This window comes from Emydura macquarii, unplaced genomic scaffold (genome assembly GCF_026122565.2).
Source record: "Emydura macquarii macquarii isolate MOO-44397 ecotype Brisbane River unplaced genomic scaffold, CSIRO-AGI_Emac_v2 contig_719, whole genome shotgun sequence".
NCBI lineage: Eukaryota > Metazoa > Chordata > Testudines > Chelidae > Emydura > Emydura macquarii.
The window spans coordinates 8693355-8713942 of NW_027130856.1; the positions used below are offsets into that span (position 1 = coordinate 8693355).

General features: G+C 40.7%; 1 protein-coding gene across 1 annotated transcript in view; it reads left to right on the plus strand.

The window, feature by feature from the left end:
• The window catches only part of ADARB2 (adenosine deaminase RNA specific B2 (inactive)), a 393127-nt gene that overhangs the window by 235469 nt on the left and 137070 nt on the right, over window positions 1-20588 (plus strand). Inside the window, exons 2-3 of the mRNA XM_067542797.1 lie at window positions 11589-11675; window positions 18302-19209. Of these exons, the coding sequence (XP_067398898.1) occupies window positions 11589-11675; window positions 18302-19209 (995 nt within the window). The remainder of the gene's footprint in view (window positions 1-11588; window positions 11676-18301; window positions 19210-20588) is intronic.

Here is a 20588-nt window from a genome sequence, read left to right on the forward strand (position 1 = left end):
GGTAGTCTTCTCGAATCACTGGCGAAGAGCCCACTATGTGAAGAGGTTTAATCAATAAATCACATCCCAGTTGTAGTTATTCCGCACTTTGAGTCATATTTGTACATTCCATTGTCCAGATCCTTACGGGTTGTTTGCAGGTTTTAGTTGTTGTGCATCTCCACTTCCAGAGTAACTAAATCCTAATTAGAAGATGTTACCCTGAATACACAATGAATGAGCACTGGTCCATGACCTGAAGCTGAGGCCATGGGGCCAGTTGTGGTTTCCTGTCATGCAGACATCTGGGGCCAAATCCTCAATTGCAGATGAGCAGCAATCAGTGCAAGAGAATCGAGGGGATGCAAAGGTTGCCTTTTGTGCTCTTCGCTCCTGAGACTGTCTTGCTGCTAATCTGGTCTCCATGGCTGTTCCGACGCCTGGATGTGCAGCAGCACTCTAGCCGCACCCCTTCTTTCCCAGCCACACTCCCGGCATCAGTGGCAGGTAGGTTTGGCATGTCTCTGCCTCCTGAGGATTTCTCTAAGTGGAGAGGAATCCTCAATGCCCTGCTGAGCCAGCTAAAGAGCAGACTGAGTGCAGGGCAGGAGCTGGCTCTTGTCTACCAGGAGCTGGATTTTCCCATAGATTACCCAATGGCTTGTTCAGATGGTAACAACTTCTGGCCATGTAGGGCCAGATTATTAAAGGTGTTTACGTTTCCAAAGGTGCAGATAGGCACCTAGTGGGATTCACAAAAGCTCCCATGGGCTTTAGGTACCTAGGTGTTTTTTAAAATCCCACTAGGTGCTTATCTGCTTCCTTAGGTGCCTAAATACAGGTACATTGAAAAATCTGGCCCTTAATGGCCAGGAGTGGAAGCCCAGAAGTAAAAATTTTGTTCCATTACCAGTTCCCTGAGCCATCTGAATTTACACATTTAATGCTCCTACAGTACTGTAAAACAGCAAACTCTTGTTATTTCTCTCTATTGTAGTAGCACCTAGATATGGACCAGGACCCCACTGTACTAGGCCCTGAACAAACACAGAACAAAAGGATAGGCCCTGCCTCAAAGAACCAAATACGTCAATAAAAAAGCAACAGTTATTTTTACATACACCCAACTACTCTATGCAACAGACCAAAGTGGAATTCCAGCGGAGGCAGAGGGATAGACCCTTTTATGCACTGTGATCCATATTGAACAGCTTCTAGCCCTACTTCATAGGAAACTTTCATAGCTTTGGCATTTGCTCCTCTAACTTCTGACTTGAAAGGGAACCCTTCTAGTGCAGCCAAAAACCTTCCCCTGAAATGCTGAATATCAAAATATGCCACAGGTTTGTCTTTCCTTTGATTACCAGATGAGACAAAATGTGTTCTGATGTTTTATGTCTTAATTTCCTATCCCTGCTGAAGCAGAGGGGGGGAAACACATCACAGATGATGGATTTTCTCTCTTATAAATTACGTTCCTAATTCAGAAAATCCTTGGTTTCTTTCCAGAGAAAAATGTCCCAGGCAAGGGGCAGCAGAGGATATGTCACTGAGGGTTTGTCTACACTGGACCTGGAGATGTAATTTCCAGCTTGGATAAACATATCCACTTTAGCTCTGATCAAGTTAGCATGCTAAAAATAACAATGTAGCTGCTGCTGGATGGGTGACAAGACAGGCTAGCCACCCTGAGTACAGTCCGATCTGAAACCCTCGGTACGTACTTGAAATGGCGAACCCATTCCACTGCTCACACCGCCATGGCTACGCTGCTTTTTTTAGTGCACTGGCTCAATCAGAGCTGGCATGGGTGTATCTACATGAGCTGGAAATTTCCTCTCCATATCCAGTGTAAACATACTCTGTGTTCCTTTGCCACCTTCTAGAAAAGTTTTCCTTACAGTTCTCACAAATCAATGCAAATGCACTATATTTAAAAACTAATGTTTTAGAAGCAGATCTCTAGCAAATTTATGCATTGAGGGCCAACTTCTCAGCTTCTGCCAAGCAGCTTTCAGCCCATCTGAGGGCAGAGATGGGAAATTGCCTTCTAGCCCCCTTTGTGCCCATCCACTCCAGAGGCCATTTTTCACTGGGCTGGTTCATCAGCTCAAATTAGAGCAGGGTAAGCCTCGGCTGCCAATATCCCCAAGGCATCATGATGTCAGTCAGGGATTACCAGGGAATCATGGATGTCCTGTGCATGCCCTCTTTTCCCAGTCATACCCCAAGTACTGGCTCAGGCGATGACATGAAGGAGCTGCTATGAGGATCCAGACTCAATTCTGATTGAGAAGCTTCCTGCAGCAGTGAATTCCACAGGTTATCTATATACTATGGGCCAACCTTCACTTCTGTTTACCAAAAACTGTTTATAATTGAACACTGGCAGAATTTCCTGAAATTATACAGTTGCTCCTATACTAATGTGCTCCTACTGCAGCACATAAATGCCAGAAAATGTCAATTTCAGAGGTGTGCATGTGCTTCAGAGGCACAGGGTCCAGCGGCTGTATTAGCCCCTGTAAAATCCAGCTGTGTACCTCTGCCCCCCGCCAAGGTCTGCCCTAGACTAAATGGCGCCCCAGCCAAGGAATGTCTTTGATGCCCCCTCCTCTATTTATTAAACTTTTGAAACCTTATTAAGTCTTTGTTAAACCTTATTTTTATTGCATTTGTAGCCCATTTCATGATTTTGATGCATGATTTACATGCATGATTTATCCCTGTCCAATAAGATGATAAATTTGCACACTAGGATCCATAAATCTGTATTTATTCATGACATATATAAGCAAATAAAAAAAATGTCCTCTAAGCTTATAGAAATTTCTTAATTTTAAGAATAATTGAACAGTACTAACATCAAGAAATTGAACTGTGCACCAACATTAGGTGGACCAGTATTAAATAGTGTTGCAGTAGGTAACAGTCTTAGGCTGTTAACCTTAGTCCATTAGTTCACAATTACCCAATAAAACAAGGTTCACAATATCGCAGCTGGGCTCTCACTTCACTTCAGTTCATTCTTATATCTCACTGACTGACTGCTGACTCCCCGCCCCATGTATACCTGTGAGTGCATGGCTGATAACATTCTAGGAGGCTCAAGGAAAATGTAATTCTCAGAAAGTCTGGAAGTTTCCATGAGATTCTACAAAGGTCCAGAACATTCTAGGAGATTAGTGAAAAATGAATCCATGTACGGAATACCTAAAACATTTTATTTCAAACATTGTATTTTCCCTTTTGTCGCTAACAACAAAACAGCACCCTGAGCCTGGCGCCTCCCCAAGTCCGGCACCCCAGGTGGTGCCTGCCCCTAAATATGGCCCTGCCCCTTGTACTTACTCCTTTGCTGTTGGTGTTAGATCATGACTGGCCCAATGATGGTGGTCCTCTTTTGTTTCCCATCTTCACTGTCTGGTATATTGGAGCAGCAGAGACACAGACAGTCCTTGTATGCTGAAGGATGTGTTATTTCAGCTTGTAGCTCAAATGTTATTTGGTTGCATCGCATATGCACCTCGTATCTGGGCAAACCCTCCTCATTTTGCTTTGGCTTTGTCCCACAATCCCTTATGAGGCCCCAGCCATGGAACATATACAAAACTGGCCTGTTGTGGCTCTCACTGTTGTCACATGTGGTGTCCAGTCTCCCCTACTGTTCCAGGTACAGTGTGCATATTCTGTCATTGCACAGTGGTATGAGACATCTCAGAATCTGGCTCTCTGAGGGGAAGTTTTTCCTTGTATTTGTTCTGAATGTGACAGCCATTCATTTCATCGGGATCACTAAAGTCCATGACATTTTTGCACAGACCCCAAGTTTTTGTGTCCCATTCTCTGTGCATGTGCCAGATGAGTCCTCAGAGTTAATCTGTTTCTTTCTTAGCTGCTGTTAAATTCCATCATCTTTCTCTGCCCACTTAGTTTACTTTGCTGTCCCATATACTACTTGTCTCTATCAGCCTGTATGAGCTTCACTGTGAACCTGGTGGTCATATTATTACAGTCACTAATGATGTGTGTGACAATAGCACTTAGGGACTTAAAACAGGGATTTAGGGACGCACTGTGCTAGGAACTGTACAAACAAATGACATGAAGCCAGTCCCTGTCTCAGAGATATCCAACTCTAGGATTTAGACAATGTACAACTTGGGAATAAGCAGACAGAAGGACAAGGACAAGCAGACAGAAGGACAAGAAGTGAAGAGAGGTGTGGGTGTATACAGAAGAATGTACTGTATGTCAGTGGTAACAGTCTAACCAGTACTAGATGGCAGTGATTTGCAGGCACTGCAAGGTGAGTTCTAAAGATGGATTTGAAAGAGTACAATGTGATGGGCTCCTACATGTCGTGTCTGTGAGACAATGGCATCCGAGTGATTTCGCTGAAGCAATCTGGGGGCACAGCCTGGCAGTGCATACAGAACAACTCACGGCTCAATGGTTGGTTTCTGAATTCACATTTAAAGGTTGAGATCGAGGCCAGGTGAGTAAATCCCTACCTGGAAAATAGTGTGAACTACCCACTTCAATAGGTGATGCATTGTGGGGGTTGTGCAAGCTGCAATTTAGAAAGCCGCGAGCCTCCTGCCATAAGCAGTGCAAATTTAAAGGGATTGCTATTTCTCTTGCAAAGCTTCCTTTTTTTTTCTTTTTGTGTAAGGACTCATTTCTTTCGGTCAATCACTGTTAGCCCCTCCAAGCCTCAACCAACTGAACACATGAGGAAAGAGCTGCAAAATCATCTGGTGTGTGGGTTTTTTTCAACCCAGAAATAAATCTAAGTTAACATGAATGTAGCAATGAGAATATTTGATTTGCTACATATGCTATTTAAGAGCAAAAAGTATCAGCTATCTTCAGGGGGTTTTACAGCTGAGTTCACTTTATTGTATCCAAATTGACCCATCCCCACTAATCTCACACTCAGTGTGAATCGAATGCATTAAGGCATGGTTTATAATGTCCAAATTGTGTTTTTTAAAAGAATCCCATTTAATAAATCTCCAACATTCAAAGTGGCTTATGGTAATCAATTAGAATATGAAAATGGAACTAATTCTGTAAAACATGCTGAACTGGCAAACTACTGGTAGCCATCTGTCCAATCCTTGTTGTGTATTCAAAGTCACATTTTAAAACACAATTATTAATAGTGGTCATTAACTGCCAAGCAAAAGAGTACACCACAAATTTCCACTTGGCGATTAGCTCCCAAATACTTAGGGAGATTTGGGATAGAATTTGCAGTGTGTTTACAGTCCTTATTGCCTCAAGGCAAGAACAGGTCTCTCTCTGCTTAGGTGCATAAAGGCCTGATTTTTTTAGAAAAGCTGAACCCTCCGCAGCTCCCATTACCTTCATTCTACTGCCTGAGGGGGACACAGTAATTCTGAAGATCACTGTCTTGGAGTGGTTCATGACCATGAAAGCCAACCTCAGGGCAGACTGTCAAAAAAGCAGGGCAGACACCCCAAGCTAGTGGTATGTTCTAGAATTAGATTTTACCAACCCAGTAACAAATGTGAACTCCTGGACCACTGTAACAGACTTACAGACTGTTGAGCACTGCAGTCTATCTTGCCACCCAGGCAAGCTGGATGAAGTGATAAATGGTCATTTACACCCAAAATCACAAATTATTCAGGTAACCCCCAGTCCCAAAGACCTGTCATTCACTTACCCCAGATCAGTTTGTTCCTTAGGTCTCACACCAAAGACAACACTGGTAACCAGTCCTGTGGTAAACTAATTAAGGATTGATTACTGTATAAGCACAGATGAATTACAGTCGGTGGTGCCCAAAGGTGACAGAGATGTAGTAATCTGTTTACTGAATGTCTTTTAGGGCTAACCCAGGTTAACCCTGGGTATCTCTTCTTTTGTTTCTTAGCTCCAGCCCTTGTGAGAGTCCAAACAGCAAAGAGGTAACCATTTCTTCTTGTGAGCATCTTTATATGCCTTCCCCCAAAGTGCAAACCGATGAGACAAGGGCTCCTGTACATAACTTCTTCATGGGTGGATGGGGCAATCAACAGTTTTAGTGTTACAATGACCCATTTAGTCTTGATAGTCCTTCTTGATGAGCGGGAGAACCACTTTTCCTGCCTAGGTTGATAAGTTTAGAGCAGGCATTTTGATAGTTATAAAGCAAAACTTTCATATTACCTTATAGCCTGGAATACAGACATTACAAATTAGATTAATGCATGCATCAACTTACAAGCATTTTATAGAGTCTAAACACTAAACATATCTTGAACAATATTAATATACAGGTGAGCTGGTCTGGTTTCCAGCTATGAATTTGTCAGTGCTCAGCTGACGCCTACAGCCTTGGCAAGAGCTGGCACCAGATCTACCAGCATTACACCTGCCATATTGTCTGATGCCCTCTAAAAGTGGGGGTGTGTTAAGCGTATGAATGCTGCCCTGGAACCAACTTTTTGCTGAAATGGTACAATGCTATCATGTAGAAAAAAGGAAGATCTTGATGTCCACACATTGTTGCATTTAGTTTGAACAGAACCTGACCAAAAGTGGGTTGAATCACAAAAGCACAACCTATTATACATCTTATACAGCTTTGGCTGTATGTGCACTAAGATTTTCCCCTAAAACTTCCAACTAGCGCTAGCAAAGACGGAAGCTCAAGTCATAGGTGCTGGAACTAGGGGTGCTGGGTGTGCTGATGCACCCCTTGGCTTGAAGTGGTTTCCATCATATACAGGGTTTACAGTTTGGTTCAATGGCTCTCAGCACCCCCACTACAAAAATTGTTCCCGCACCCTTTGATCTAGTGCAGACTAGCCAACTGTGTCTTATCCTTTGTGTTATCTAACCTTCCTCAGAGTAGGTCTAGAGCTGAAACTGAAGAGATAGCAAACAGGCATGCACACGAAAGAAAAGAGAGGTCAATAAGGACTGACGTGGTTGCGGCATATCGGATGTGTTCAATCCTGGGACCAAAAGCAAGTTGTTTATAAAGGTCTTCAGGGAAACAGCTAAACCCTTATACAATTTTTAAAAGATACGACTAAAAACAAATCAGGTCATATGGTTTAAAAGCTGAGCTATCAACAAATTGAATTATTTTAAATTAGCCAATTGTGAAACCATTCAGATTGACAGTGTTCCTTTAAATAATAACATGCTTTTGCAGTTGTATATAACTCTAATTCCCGCAGTGGGGCATCTTATTGGCTCGATACTAAGCCTGTATTTATGAAGTGTGGATCCACAAACCACAGGGCAAAAGCCACGTTGCAAAGGAAAGGAATCTAGCAGAAGTTTGGCAGCCTTTGTGATACATTAAGATCTGATGAAATGTTTGGACTAAAGGCTTTTCTTTTTCAAACAAGCAAAAAATATGTTGGCTCATCGTTTTTGGTTTGTTTTTGTTATTTAAAAGGTTACTATCAAAACAGTTTTTGTGATTTTTTTTTTAATTAATTGCTGCTGTTGGGAAATCTCTCTCTCAAAAGAAATCTGAGGAAATTGAAATCTGCTTCCTTCCCCAAATAGTGGTTTGTTTTGTTAGTTTTTTGTTTTTTCCTCTATCTTTCATACACATGGGATTTAAACTGAGAGGACAGGTGGTTGTGTGGTTAAGGAACTGGATAAGTGCTTAAGACATTTGGCTTCATGTGGAAGGATGGTTTCTGGCTGATGCAGCAGCTTGGGTCTTGGCAGATGCTGTTCTGTTCCTGGCTCTGCCACAGACTTCCTGTGTGACAAGGGGCAAGTCATATTACCTATTTGTGCTTGCATTTCCCCTCCCACCCTTCTTCTCTCTTGTCTGTTTACATTGTAAACGCTTTGGGGCAGGGACTGTATCTTACTATGTCTATACAGTGCCTAGCGTAATAGGACCCCGATTTCAGTTGGGGTGTTTCCCCTTTATGACCCAAGCAGCCAGTCAAAGTTTGGGGTCCTGGGTATGTTCCAACAAGGTTTCACCCCGTTCAAAGTAAGAGTTTTCTAGGTGTTACCCTAATGTAAGTAAATAATAGTTTATTTTAGGGACCCTCATGAATGATCAGTTGCTGGTGTTGAGTTCTGTTTTTGTTCTTTGAGGAAAGGAATGTTACAGGGTTTTTTTTCCTTTGAAAACTAAAGAATTACATCAACTTTACAGACAAACTTAAAGTAAAAATTGTAGCTCTAATTTTGGGCTTGCAGATCTTGAGTCTCCCTTTGAAAGGAAGAGTAAAAGAGAAGAAAGTGTGAAAAAGATAGGAAGCCTTAATGGTATTTCTCTGGGGAACCATGATACTTTTTCATATCCAGCAGCCTCCTTTATTCTTATTCATGAGATTTCTTCAAACTGCCAGAAATAAGACTAATTGTGATGGACATTCAAATATATGAGGACTTCAAAGTGTGAATGCACAATTCCCCTAATCTTGTTTAGAAATGGTAAACAAGAATAATACTGAATTTAGCCATTGACAATAAACCTAAATTAGTGTTACACGGCACATATATGGTAATAGACAATAACTTACAAGAGATGGAAGTGCATGATCATACCTTTAGATATATTTCCAAACAGATTATTTCCCTGTAAACACTTCCATGTAATTATCCTGCCATCCATCTTCTTCTCCTCCACAGACTCAGTAATTCGTCTGCATCAGGTGCACACAGCAACCCTTCCCTTCTTACATCATTCATTCAGGAAACCTCCCCTCCTGCTTCTTCCAGACACATAGTAAATCTTCTTTTCCTCAGTCAACGGGTTTAAATCCTACATTCTAATCTTTATCGTCTTTATTGATTGAGCCATATTTGTGTGTATATTGGGGCCAAGTTGTATCTGTGATATAATTAATCCTTCCATTCTGATCTGCAGTTCTAAGAATGGTGTCACTGTCACAAACCACTGCAGTAAGTCTCTGTTCTCAGCCATACAAAGTGAAGAAACAAGGAAGATCTTGGGGATGGGGGAAATATTAGAAACCAGGGGTGGCTAAGGGGTTCATTAAAATAAAATGAAATAGGCTTTGTGGGATTTCAAGTCATATTACAAATCAGGTCCCTCAGCCAAATAAAAACTTGGGCAAAAGAGGTGTCACCGAATGCTGTCTTGTGTAAGAATACTGCATTAGAAAACTGTACTTAACCCGTATATATGTGCAATTAACTAATTAGTCAGTGCAATTGGATGGGGTATAGGACAATGGGGTCCTGCTCTGTGACTGGGGCCACTAAGTGCTATTGCATGACAAATAATAATGAAGCAGACCTTCAAAGTTGCAGTCTGTGAGTAAGAAGCAGGTTTTATTCTTGGTGGGGGCACTTTAATTTAGTGTTTGCCATCCCTTCTATTAGGCAAGCTGGCCCTGAATGCCTGAGGTCCACCAAAATTAAATCCCAGCAGGGATATGTTTTATAATGAACCATATCTTCATATATACAGCACCACAATCATTGCTGGAGATCAAATCAGAGGATTCAGCACCAGGGGCCTGATCCCAAGTTCACTGAAGTCAGTGAGAGCTCTTCCCTTGTTGTCATTGGGCTTTGGATCAGCCCCAGAAAGCACAAGCCCTTGCCTCTTGCCTCAGTTAGGTGTGAATGAGCAGCAAGTTTTAGCTTCACCAAGCCCAGGCACCAGAAAGAGGGACATGATCACACACAGTAAGCCAGCATGTTACAGAAGCATCACATTTCTCCCTGAGATCACAAAGCATGTAATTGTAACACCTCAGCGCACATTATTTCATTTGGGGAAATTTCCTGGCTAAAGCACGTGAACTTCACTCTCTCAGTTCATGACATCACTGCAATCCCTTAATGAAATTACAATTCAACAAGGATGTTTCATTATAAATTAACACAGGCTAAAAGGTTCATGGACTAAAAATTCTTATGTGGAGATACCATTTGATTCCTCTTATTGCACTTACACAAGAAAGAACAGTCGTCTTGTACCCGTAACTGAGTTGAGTTGTGCTGCTACCAGGCTTTGCTGGTTACAAACATCTATAAGCAGTTTATGGCAGAATCTGATCACACCCTTTAATATGAGATAAGATTGTTTGCTTGCAAACCCACGCAAAACAAGGCTGAAAAGCCAACGGATACACTATTGAAACAGAATGAGTTTAAACAGACTTGTATGTCAGAATACACTGTGGAATGTAGCTAAATAGGGAATCATATCTAAAATGATTAGCCATATGTTTCAAGGAAACTTGTACTAAGAAAAATAAAAGTTTAGGAAATGTTTTCCTCCTAAAAGAGTTCACATTCAAAACTATTTCCCGGGCCGCTTAGAAAAAGTAATTCATTATTTGGTTTTTGGTGAATTTCAAAATAATATGGTACACAACATAATTAAAACAGTACAACATGGTGTATAGCAGCACTGTTTATAATATTGTATGTGCTTTAGTGAATAATGACCTTTAATATATATTTGACTAAATACTGTACACATCTGCAATGTGTTTAACATGTCTCCATTAGTAAAAGTTCTTTCCCAATATACAAATATAGAGACAGATTCTCAGCATTAGCAACTTTGATTGTACGAAATCTGCCCTTAGTCATAGTTTTAAGATGGAGCTTGATAAATTTATTAATGGGATTATATGACGGGGTTTCCTGTGATAGCAGCCAGTATAAATGAGACAATGGGGATTAGCAGGACTCAGAAACGGATTGGATGTTTGGATAACAAGAACATCCAGAATCATGACAGAAAGGATTAAAAAAATAAAAACATGATTTTAGGAAGAAATATAAACCCCCATGCTTCAGGGCCCTCTAAGTAAGAAATTTTCCATATAGGTGGGTCATAACTTCCTTTGGCAGGCACTTGCACCTACGTGCTCTGAAGCAGCTGCTATTAGCCACTGTCAGAAACAGGAAACCAGACTAGATGAACTAATAGTCTGATCCGATTATGGCAATTCCTATAATCCTATTCCTGCAGTTGACTCCCGTTAACTGTTTTTTCTTTCCCCGGTGAGAAATAATAGCAGTCCTACCTCACAACTTCCATATTCCAGTCTCCTTTAATCAGCCCAGAACGGTGAAAGTCACAATGAACACTGTTTTGCAATACTCTCCAACAGCGTTATATCTACACATGAGGCGAATGCTGCCTCAGCCAGTCCTGTTTGGACAGTTACACTGCTGACAAATGCTCTGAGAGAATGAGCAAGCTTGAAAATCCTCACTGACTCTGCTCACAAAACAGCACTGGGCTGTGGATCTGGCCCTTGGTTTTGCCCCTTGCCAGGCAGGGAATGCTATATTGGAGGACTCTGTGTGTGGAGTGGTGCATCCTACTTCGCCAAGCAGGGAGCACGCCAACAGACGCTGTATGAGGGATAGGGCACACAAAAAACAGGAGAGGAGCAGTCTGAATAATTTTCAATGGCCATCAGAAAGGAATATATTAAAAAGTCGTGTAGCCTGATGGAAATGTGGTGGAAGTCTGAACAATCATTTGAAAAATGGAAACAAAATAGACTTGCCAAACTGCCTCCTCTGAGGAAAAGAGTATGATAAAATCTGAATGTTTTGGGCTTTGGTGAAACACTGATTTGATAAGTATACATCCTTTTTTTTCTCTTTTGTTTCAGAAAAAGTAAGCCTATTGTCAACCTTCATCGCGCCCTTCAAGTATTTAAGTCCTGGTGCGACCAGTATGGAAGATGAAGACAATTTAAGTAAGCAGCCTCTCTCCTTCATATAGAGCTGAATGATAAAGTGAATTGAAAGAACTGTAGAGTGTGGGTAACTCTGGGAGCCAGGTGATTAGCAAATATGCAAATGTTGAAACCAGTCTTTCAGTTCAATGCAAACTTCCCTTGTGCAGGGGCATGACCTGGTCCCCAGTGAACAAAGGGTTAACCTCAGCTCAGCTTTCCACGTCTTGCTCAGGTGCTCTGGGAAGGGCTATATATTGGGTGTGTAGAGACGGGAGAAAACTCCTATGGGAAGGCAGTGCTAGGGTCATAGGACTGGGGAGTTTCTTTGTCTTTTCTGCTTATATTAACTTAATTTGCTTTCTTCTTATATGCATTATCCCTAAAGGAAAAACTTCATTGGCTGACTCTGTTTTCCCCTGCTGTCTTGCACTCTCCGTGATTTCAGTGGGAGTTTTGCCTGAGTAAGGTCTTCAGGATCAGGGCCTTTGTTTGAAACACTGCCGTCTCCTTTTCTCTTTGTTAATATTACCTGAAGAAGAAAGCAATCCAAGTCCAATTGAATGGGGGTTATTCACTAGATTTGAGTGAAATAAATGCAACTGAAGTGTGGGTTACATGGTTTTCCAAGAGCTACTCTGGCTTCTGATTGGTGATGCTGACTTATACTGTACTAATGACGGTTTAAATGTAAGAATGTCAGCAGCCACTATGTATTGAAGGAGAAGTGAAGTAATTAAAATGTCAATGACGCTGAGGGGAATGTGTGTGGTTAGAACTGAATAGCCTTAACCCGCTCTTTGCATTTAACACCTAGCAGGGATTACTGCACATCATCCAGCCTTCGTGTTGTAACATATTTTGAGGCATATAAAACAGAGAGGAAAGCTTTCCAAACCAAATGAACACCTCTTTGCCTTTTGGAATCACGTAGCAGATGGCTAACTCTTCCAGACAGAAACAGGGAAGAGTTGCCCTATTATAACTGGTGGCTAGAGGAAATGGATGATTCTCTGTATTGTTGCAAATCTGCCCTGGTTTGAACACGAGGTGGCATGGACAGGAATATTTATTGAAGGAATATTACTCTTTATTTCACATTGCTGAGTAACAAGTGGACAGCATATTGTGTGTGCTGCATTGTTCTTAGCTCCTTAACTGGCAGGTATAACATAAACTAGCACAGTCCAAAAAGCGTAGAAAAGCCTTTAAATACTAGTCCTAATGAGGCTACAGTTCTGCAGTGCTGTATGAGAGTGTACACAATAACATATTATGAACACAATGAGCTGCTGCAGAAATCTCTTGTGGAATGTTTCCTAAATATGCTGCTTAGTTATTTTTGAGTAACATAGTAAGTATGTACAAGCCAGAAGTTGAAATCCCATTTTCTTATTTCTGCAGCAGTACCCAGGCCTTCTTTACAGTTGTATTGGCTTTAAAGCTGGTATTATAAACAACATAAACTGTGCTTCCTCAAAGAGAAATAGCAAATTTCATCTTGTTAGTGGGCATCACACACTAGTCCTCTCCTGGTTCCAATATCCTATAATGACATTGCCAATGACAACAATTTCTGTACATTGGTATGTATTATACACCATTTACTGGTAGGAAAAAATATGCCACCTGCCCCAATCAAAGAGGTACCAAATGGGCTTAGTGACTTGTTCTGAACAGGAGGTTTTATGTTGTGCTAGTGCTTTCACTAAATGGCTAGAGGGAGGTGCTTTAGGAAAAAAGAAATCTATCTAGCAATGATGTATGATGATGGTCTGGCTGACCCATTATATCTCTTCCAACCCCAATATCCGTGAGCCGTATCAAACTGCTCAATCCAATCCAGCTACTGTTGTAGTCAGTGGAAAGTACAGGAATTGCATCAGATCCAAATAGAATCTTCCACATCCATTTGGGCCTTGATTACACACAAACTTGTACTGGTTTAACTAAAGATGTCTTTAAACCAGAGCAAGTTTGTGCATAGATAGTCATATTTTGATTCAAGAGCTGAAATAACCTGATAGACAGAAAAACGTCTTCAAGCCACTTGGCTCCTTTAAAATGCCATCTCTGCTGGACTGAACATCAGTCCGAAAGGAAGAATTCCTCTGAAACCTTATGGCAAAAGTCCATCGACGACATCATTCCCATGAGCCAGATGCCCATGCTATCTATGGTAGCACAGTGTGCTCCTGCCTCTGAGCAAGGGACCATCTTCAATGGCTATACCAACATAATGCCATTATCTTGGAACAAGGGCTGCCTTTTTGGTTTTAGTCAGTAAGATGCACAGACCTTCTCTGTGCAAGCAGCAACAGGTAAGCTTCCTGTTAGATCAGGCCCTATAAGATTATAATACACATATATTTTTCGTGATTGTGCAGGTGCTAGAGCCCCGAAGGATACTGAAACACATGTTTATCTATGAGCATATTGGCCATGATTCTCAAAAGTGGCTAGCGATTTGGGGTCTGTCCATTTTTCAGTGCCCAATTTGAGACACCTCACGGGAATCTGATTGCCAAAAAATTCACCCTCTGAAAATCAGGCCCCTTTAAAGCATCTCAAGCAGCCCAATGTGGAGGAACCAAAATCCCTTGTCACTTTTGAACATTTTAGCCATTGACCTCCATAGCATTTCTCATAAGCTTAAAGCTGAGTGTGTATTTATGCCGGGATTCATGAAGGCACTTAAGCCGGGACCTATGTCCAGCTCTCTTCAGAACGGCATTTAAGAACACATTTAACTTTATGAATATTAAATGGTGTGCTGGATCATGGCCTAAATTTACGTAAATAAATTCCTTAATTGGTAAGAACTGTAATAGTGCTTAGGCATGTTGTAGTTATTATAGACAATAGATGATTCAGTTGTAGAAAAATCTTCAGCATAGAGGTGCTAAAGGAAACAACATTCACCTTTTCACAAGTTTCTCCACAAATTTTCAGCTTTCATTTTAAGCAAAAAACTGACACAGTTGTAGGGGAAACAATAAGGAACCTTTTTAGAGGATTTTTTTTTTTACTATAAATGCAGCCATTCTACAGTGCATTGTTATAATAACCTTTGGTGTGAATTACAATAACATGTTTTTAAAACACCTACACCTTGCAAGTTAACAGGAAGGATTTCATCATCGACACAGAGAATATGAAATGGGTTTTTTTCCTCTTAAGCATAATTCATCATATATACATCTAATTGTGGTAGTTAAAGCTGGGTGTAGTTATGATTTCTATTGTTAGCTACAAGTTTATTACACCAATATCAAGAATATGGATCTGAATATAATTGATTTCTGCAAATCTCCAGAAAAAGAATTCCTGATTTTTTAACTTTTTTTAGATTTGATAGTTTATGAAAAAGTTGTTTGGTTGGCTAAGGAGATCGTACAGTGTTGTTGATATACTAGCTGACTGGAACACAGGTCTCCTGGGTTTGACCTCCAGATTGTACCTATTGCTTTTGCCGTGAAATACCTCATTTTCAAATATGTCAGAAATGATGAAGGTGATTCCCTTTAACCTCTGTGGTCAATATGATGGAGATGGACAGCAAATAACATGCTTGATGTGAAGAGGTCAAATGGGGGCCAGATATTAAAATGCAGGCAGCAGGAAATTAAAAATAAACCTAACCTTCGCTGTTCAAAATGCAATCATAGCAATCATGGGTTCCTAAACATTTCTAAAGACAATATTGCCTTGTGACGCTCTTGTGCCTGGGCAATCATTCCTTATTCCTTAGATCTTGATATAATAGATACCTTGCAATTATCTCAGATGTTTACTGGTTGTGGTTTGTTTTAAAAAGATGTTTGTCATAGTGAAGCTGCCACATCCCATCTCCCCCCCCCCCATCCCCCAAAGTTTGGCAGCAGAATAACCTTCAACAGGAACAATATTATCTCTTCAAATGTAGCGTGGAGTATCGGATGGCTAGTTCTTCAGACCCTTATGACCCGCAGACATAGGCAGTGTCATTATTAGTGATGCATTATAGTTCTGAAAAGCTCTTGATGATGCAGACTCTCCAGGTTAACTCTACTGTGCATAATGACCAGAAAGGAGAAAGAAATGAAACGAGATACCGAAGAGTGAGAGGAAAAATGAATAAATAAATACATTTGATAACTGCTCTCTTTTTTCCTGTTCAATTATTGTAGCAAAAATAAGATTGCAATATAAGGGATAAAGCCTTCACTTGCTTGTGAAGTCTGAAAAAGAAGGATGAGTAAAATTAGCTGAAGGGCTCTTACAATGCAAAAGCAGATTTTTTTATTTTACAGAATAAAGTAAAAAATATTGCTATAAATCTATATTTTTTCGTTTTTCCTTTTCCAAAAATATAATTTGCTTATGCTGCAAACCTTTCAACTTGGGAGCACTGTATTTGATTATAATATTTTTTCAAATATAGATAATGTATTTTGGAGCCTGAGGAGCTAAGTCATTCTGAGAGATAACAAGGAGGAAAATGATCTGCAGGTTTGCATTTTCCCCCATGTGCAGCCTCTGACTTACCCCTTTCCCTTTTAGTGCTCTTCATTTCTAAAATTGCTTGTGGTTGTTCTATTATGACTGCTTACAGTGTTTATCTAATGTAATTGATGTCATTTGCCTGCTTTGTCTGATTTTCACGATAGAAGTACATGTGCCACTATTAGAGATGTAATCTTGTGTCTGCTGAACAGAGGTCTCATGAAAGCCACATTTCAAAGATCTCATATTTCAAAGGTACCTGAAAGTATAAAGTAATTTAGCTTCATCCAGCCATTGCTGGATGTCATGCAAGTCCATCAGGCACAGGGTATTTCTTAGAAGCTTTGCTTCTTTGTGGGAAATAAAGGAACTTTCTGACTGAATTTAGGCTGCCACTAATTTATATGACATGAATGACAAGTAGCCTAATTCTGCTCTCTTTGAAAGCAATGGGGAATTTAGCTATGAACTGGAATTTCAGGATCAGGCCCTATGTGTGACTTATGGGTTCTCTGGTCTAAGGTAATTTGCATCGCTGTAGCTACATCAGTGTTAACCCATAATGTAGACATGCTGCACCAGTGCTAAACAGGGTCTGTGGATTGTGCTAGTATAAATTACTCCAGTAATTTTTGGTGACAGCCAGATCTCACACTGCTGTCACACAACTACACTGAGGGTTTGCACTGGCATTGCTGCATTTGTTTAGCTGCATTGATGGGAAAAAAACTATAATCCACTACTCCACAACCAATCCACAACCTGGGATAGACAGTGCCAGAAACAACAATTTTAGGGCAACCAGGGAATGTTTATTTTTGGTTCATGGTGTTTGTGAAGGTGAAGGACAAACTGTCTCTGTGCACAAACTCCATGGGCAAGGATTATAAAAGAAAAAAAACCAGAAAAAGACAATATGAATTATAAATACAAATATCCCTCTGAGTTTTCCTATTCAGTGGTGCATAATCAATACAAATTCGTTTCAAACCTGAATATAGTGTGAAACAAGAGCTATCTTTCTTTTCATGCCTCCTGACTTCAATATCATTATGTACAATAATTGGGTCTATAAAAACCCTATTAGGAAAAGAGAGAGAAGAGGTGTTAAATACAGAACCAACCCTATTTCCTTCAGAAAAGCATATCTGAGGCAAAATGTTTCACAGCTTTTAAATAAGAAGGTATCTTCAAAGAAGGATAGTTCAGCCTTAGGAAGGTGGTGCTATCTATGGAAAAATAGCCATGATGGGAAATGGTTAGCTATTTTAATGGCCCAAGAAAATGAAACACAGTTAAGGCTGACTTGTTCCCCCTCCCCAGTTCAGACCTTCCATAAATGGGTTTGTGAACCCTAGAAGAAAAGACCAAGTTATCTCTGATCATGTCTTATTAACGTGACCTTTTCAGTGGCTTGTTTTCAGTGAGGCTGTTTTTATAGCTATCACATTTTATATGGCTGAACTTTTTATGGCAAGATTTTTTTTTTCACTTTAAAAAGTAAAAAAATGAGCTAATCAATAAGGCCCTGATTTAGCAGCCCATCCTTAATAAGCAGTGCATTTGAGCACTGACTTAAAAGTTAACCATGTGACTTTAATGAGACTTTAACCTATGCTTGAGGGTTAGCATGTGTGGAAGTTGGAGTCTCAGTGTTGCCCTGCACACACACTCAGTCCCATTGACATCAGTTAGCTATGTGTACGCTGCAATCAAAAACCTGTGGCTGGCCCGTGTCAGCTGACTCGGGCTCACAGGGGTCGGGCTCAGGGACCCCGTAAGGGGGAAGGGTCCCAGAGACTGGGCTTCAGCCCAAGGCCAAATGTCTGCACCCCAAATAAACAGCATCATGACATCATTTGTGCTCCCTTGCAGAAAAGTTTTTAAAGGTGGCTAGTGACTAATACATGTCAGGGAGGAGTTCTTGGCCCAACAATCACTTCTAGGAATTAATCAATATTGTAATAGATAAAGCAGTCATCATCCAAATACTCGTGAAGAACTATTAATATGACCCTACAAATATCAGCCAAATTAATGTGCCATGCTTATTTATGAGAATATCTATGAATCCCTTTTCATGCTATTCTGCCAGTGCTAGCTTGATATTAGACTTCTCGATGGCACCGGTAATGTGGGTTTTTCTGTTTGTTTACTAACAGGTACCAGCAGTGCAGAAGTAAAGGAAAACCGAAATGTTGGAAACCTAGAGGATCATCCGATATCCACAAGTGACAGGTCAAGAGTGGGTACACCTAGCATTAAAAGGAAAAGGCCTTTAGAGGAAGGCAACAATGGCCATTTCTGCAAACTACAACTCTTCTGGAAGAAAGTCTCATGGTCAGTGACACCAAAGAATGCCCTGGTCCAGCTACATGAACTTAAACCAGGTTTACAATACAAAATGGTTTCCCAGACAGGCCCAGTGCATGCTCCAGTCTTTGCTGTTGCCGTAGAAGTAAATGGGCTTACCTTTGAAGGCACAGGACCCACAAAAAAGAAGGCCAAAATGCGGGCTGCGGAACTAGCACTGAAGTCTTTTGTTCAGTTCCCAAATGCATGTCAAGCTCATTTTGCCATGGGGAACTGTTTTAACCCATCCACTGACTTTACATCTGACCAGGCAGACTTTCCAGATACTCTGTTCAAGGAGTTTGAGCCGTCTGCACACAGCGAGGACTTTTCGGTCTATAACCCAGTTAATAATGAATTGCTTTCTACTGCTTGTCGGCATGGGAGGTTCTTCCGTCACACATTGGATTTAATGGGCCACGCTAAGCAAAACAAGCACAAGATGGCATCCACAGCTGAGAGCGAAAAGAACCCAGTGGTGTTGCTAAATGAGCTGCGATCAGGACTGAGGTACGTCTGCCTTTCGGAGACTGTGGAGAAGCAGCATATCAAGAGTTTTGTGATGGCAGTGAGAGTGGATGGGAGAACATTTGAAGGCTCAGGACGTAGCAAGAAGCTGGCAAAAGGCCAAGCAGCACAAGCTGCGCTGCAGGCCCTCTTTAACATTCGGCTGCCCAGTCACATTCCCAGCAGGAGTAAATGTAACCATTTGCCACAGGTGAGAGATCTCAGGTAGCTGCTTCCAAGTTGGAGGAATTCTTAAGATTAATGTGATTGTTAATGTTCTAGCTGTAGTTCATGAATGATCGTACCATTCTCCCCAATTATAGTAAGTACTATATTACAGCAAACCCCCTTCTTCACAGAAACAGCCCTAAGCCACACACACAGGCCTTTATATGTGCTTACCTTAAAATTCTTAGGAGCAATTTACAGGCTTTTCTGTAAGAAAGATGGATGGACACAGAGAAAATAGAGGGAACGTCAACATTTAAGGTTACTAGAGATAATTATTATACTGACACATGTAATGAAGGTATTTTTTGTAATGATGCAATATTCTTGTAAGAAAGGGAACCATAAGTAAAAGATAATGGGTTATCTTGCTGTTTCTTTTCTATAAAGTTACACTTTCCGAAGAGGAATACTATTCTGCAGAGTTGCTGGTGACGGAGAATGTGCCTTTCCTCAAACTAGATCTTTTCACAATTCTGCCACCAGCAAAGCTCAAAGATATATATATATTTTATACTGCAATTGTGTTTGCCAAACTACCAAGAGAGAGAGCAATGCAAAGATTCGTATGTTTCTTGGAGGTAGTGGAGATACATAGATCAGAGGCACATATCTTGAGAATCAAAACGTGATAATTTATCACATCGTGGTGCTGCATTCTCACTCTTGTATGATTTTGCTGGGTTCAAAGAAACTCATGTTTTCTGGACATGGAGGAGCCCTACAGAGGTTCAAACGATTGCTTAGAATTGTACCAATACTTTTGCTACACCAGTGCTGGATTCCACTGCTTGCATTCACTAATGCTTTGGAGAATGCTGTGCTATGCTACATAAAACTGTCTTCATTATAAAGGGAAACCAGGGAGTTGTTATGGCCTAGAGATTAATACAGAAAATTGGGAATCAGGAGACCTGAGTTTTATTCCCCAATCTGCTGCTGGCTTGCCACTTAACACCAATTTCCCCATCTACCAAATTTTACTTTTGTAAAATTCTTTAAGAATTTCAAGAGCTATGTAAATGAAAATTAGTAGTAGTTGTTGTCATTAGCATTAGTAAAGGAGAAGGGCTTTCCAAAATAGACCATGATCTCCTCACTTCCATGCCAGTATCCCCTCTAATTTACATCAGCACATTGCACTCCTTGTGAATGAGAGAAATCACGACTTTATTTCAGCAATGCAAATACAGAAAACAACAACATCACTAACAGTATTGATAATGGTGCATACACGGTGCTTCACATACATTTCAAAATGCTTGGCAAACATTCACTACTGGATCTTCCTCATGGCACTCTTATTATTAGGAAGAGTCTCTACTTACGGTGCTGCTGAGCTTCCAGTCCTCAGCTAGTGGC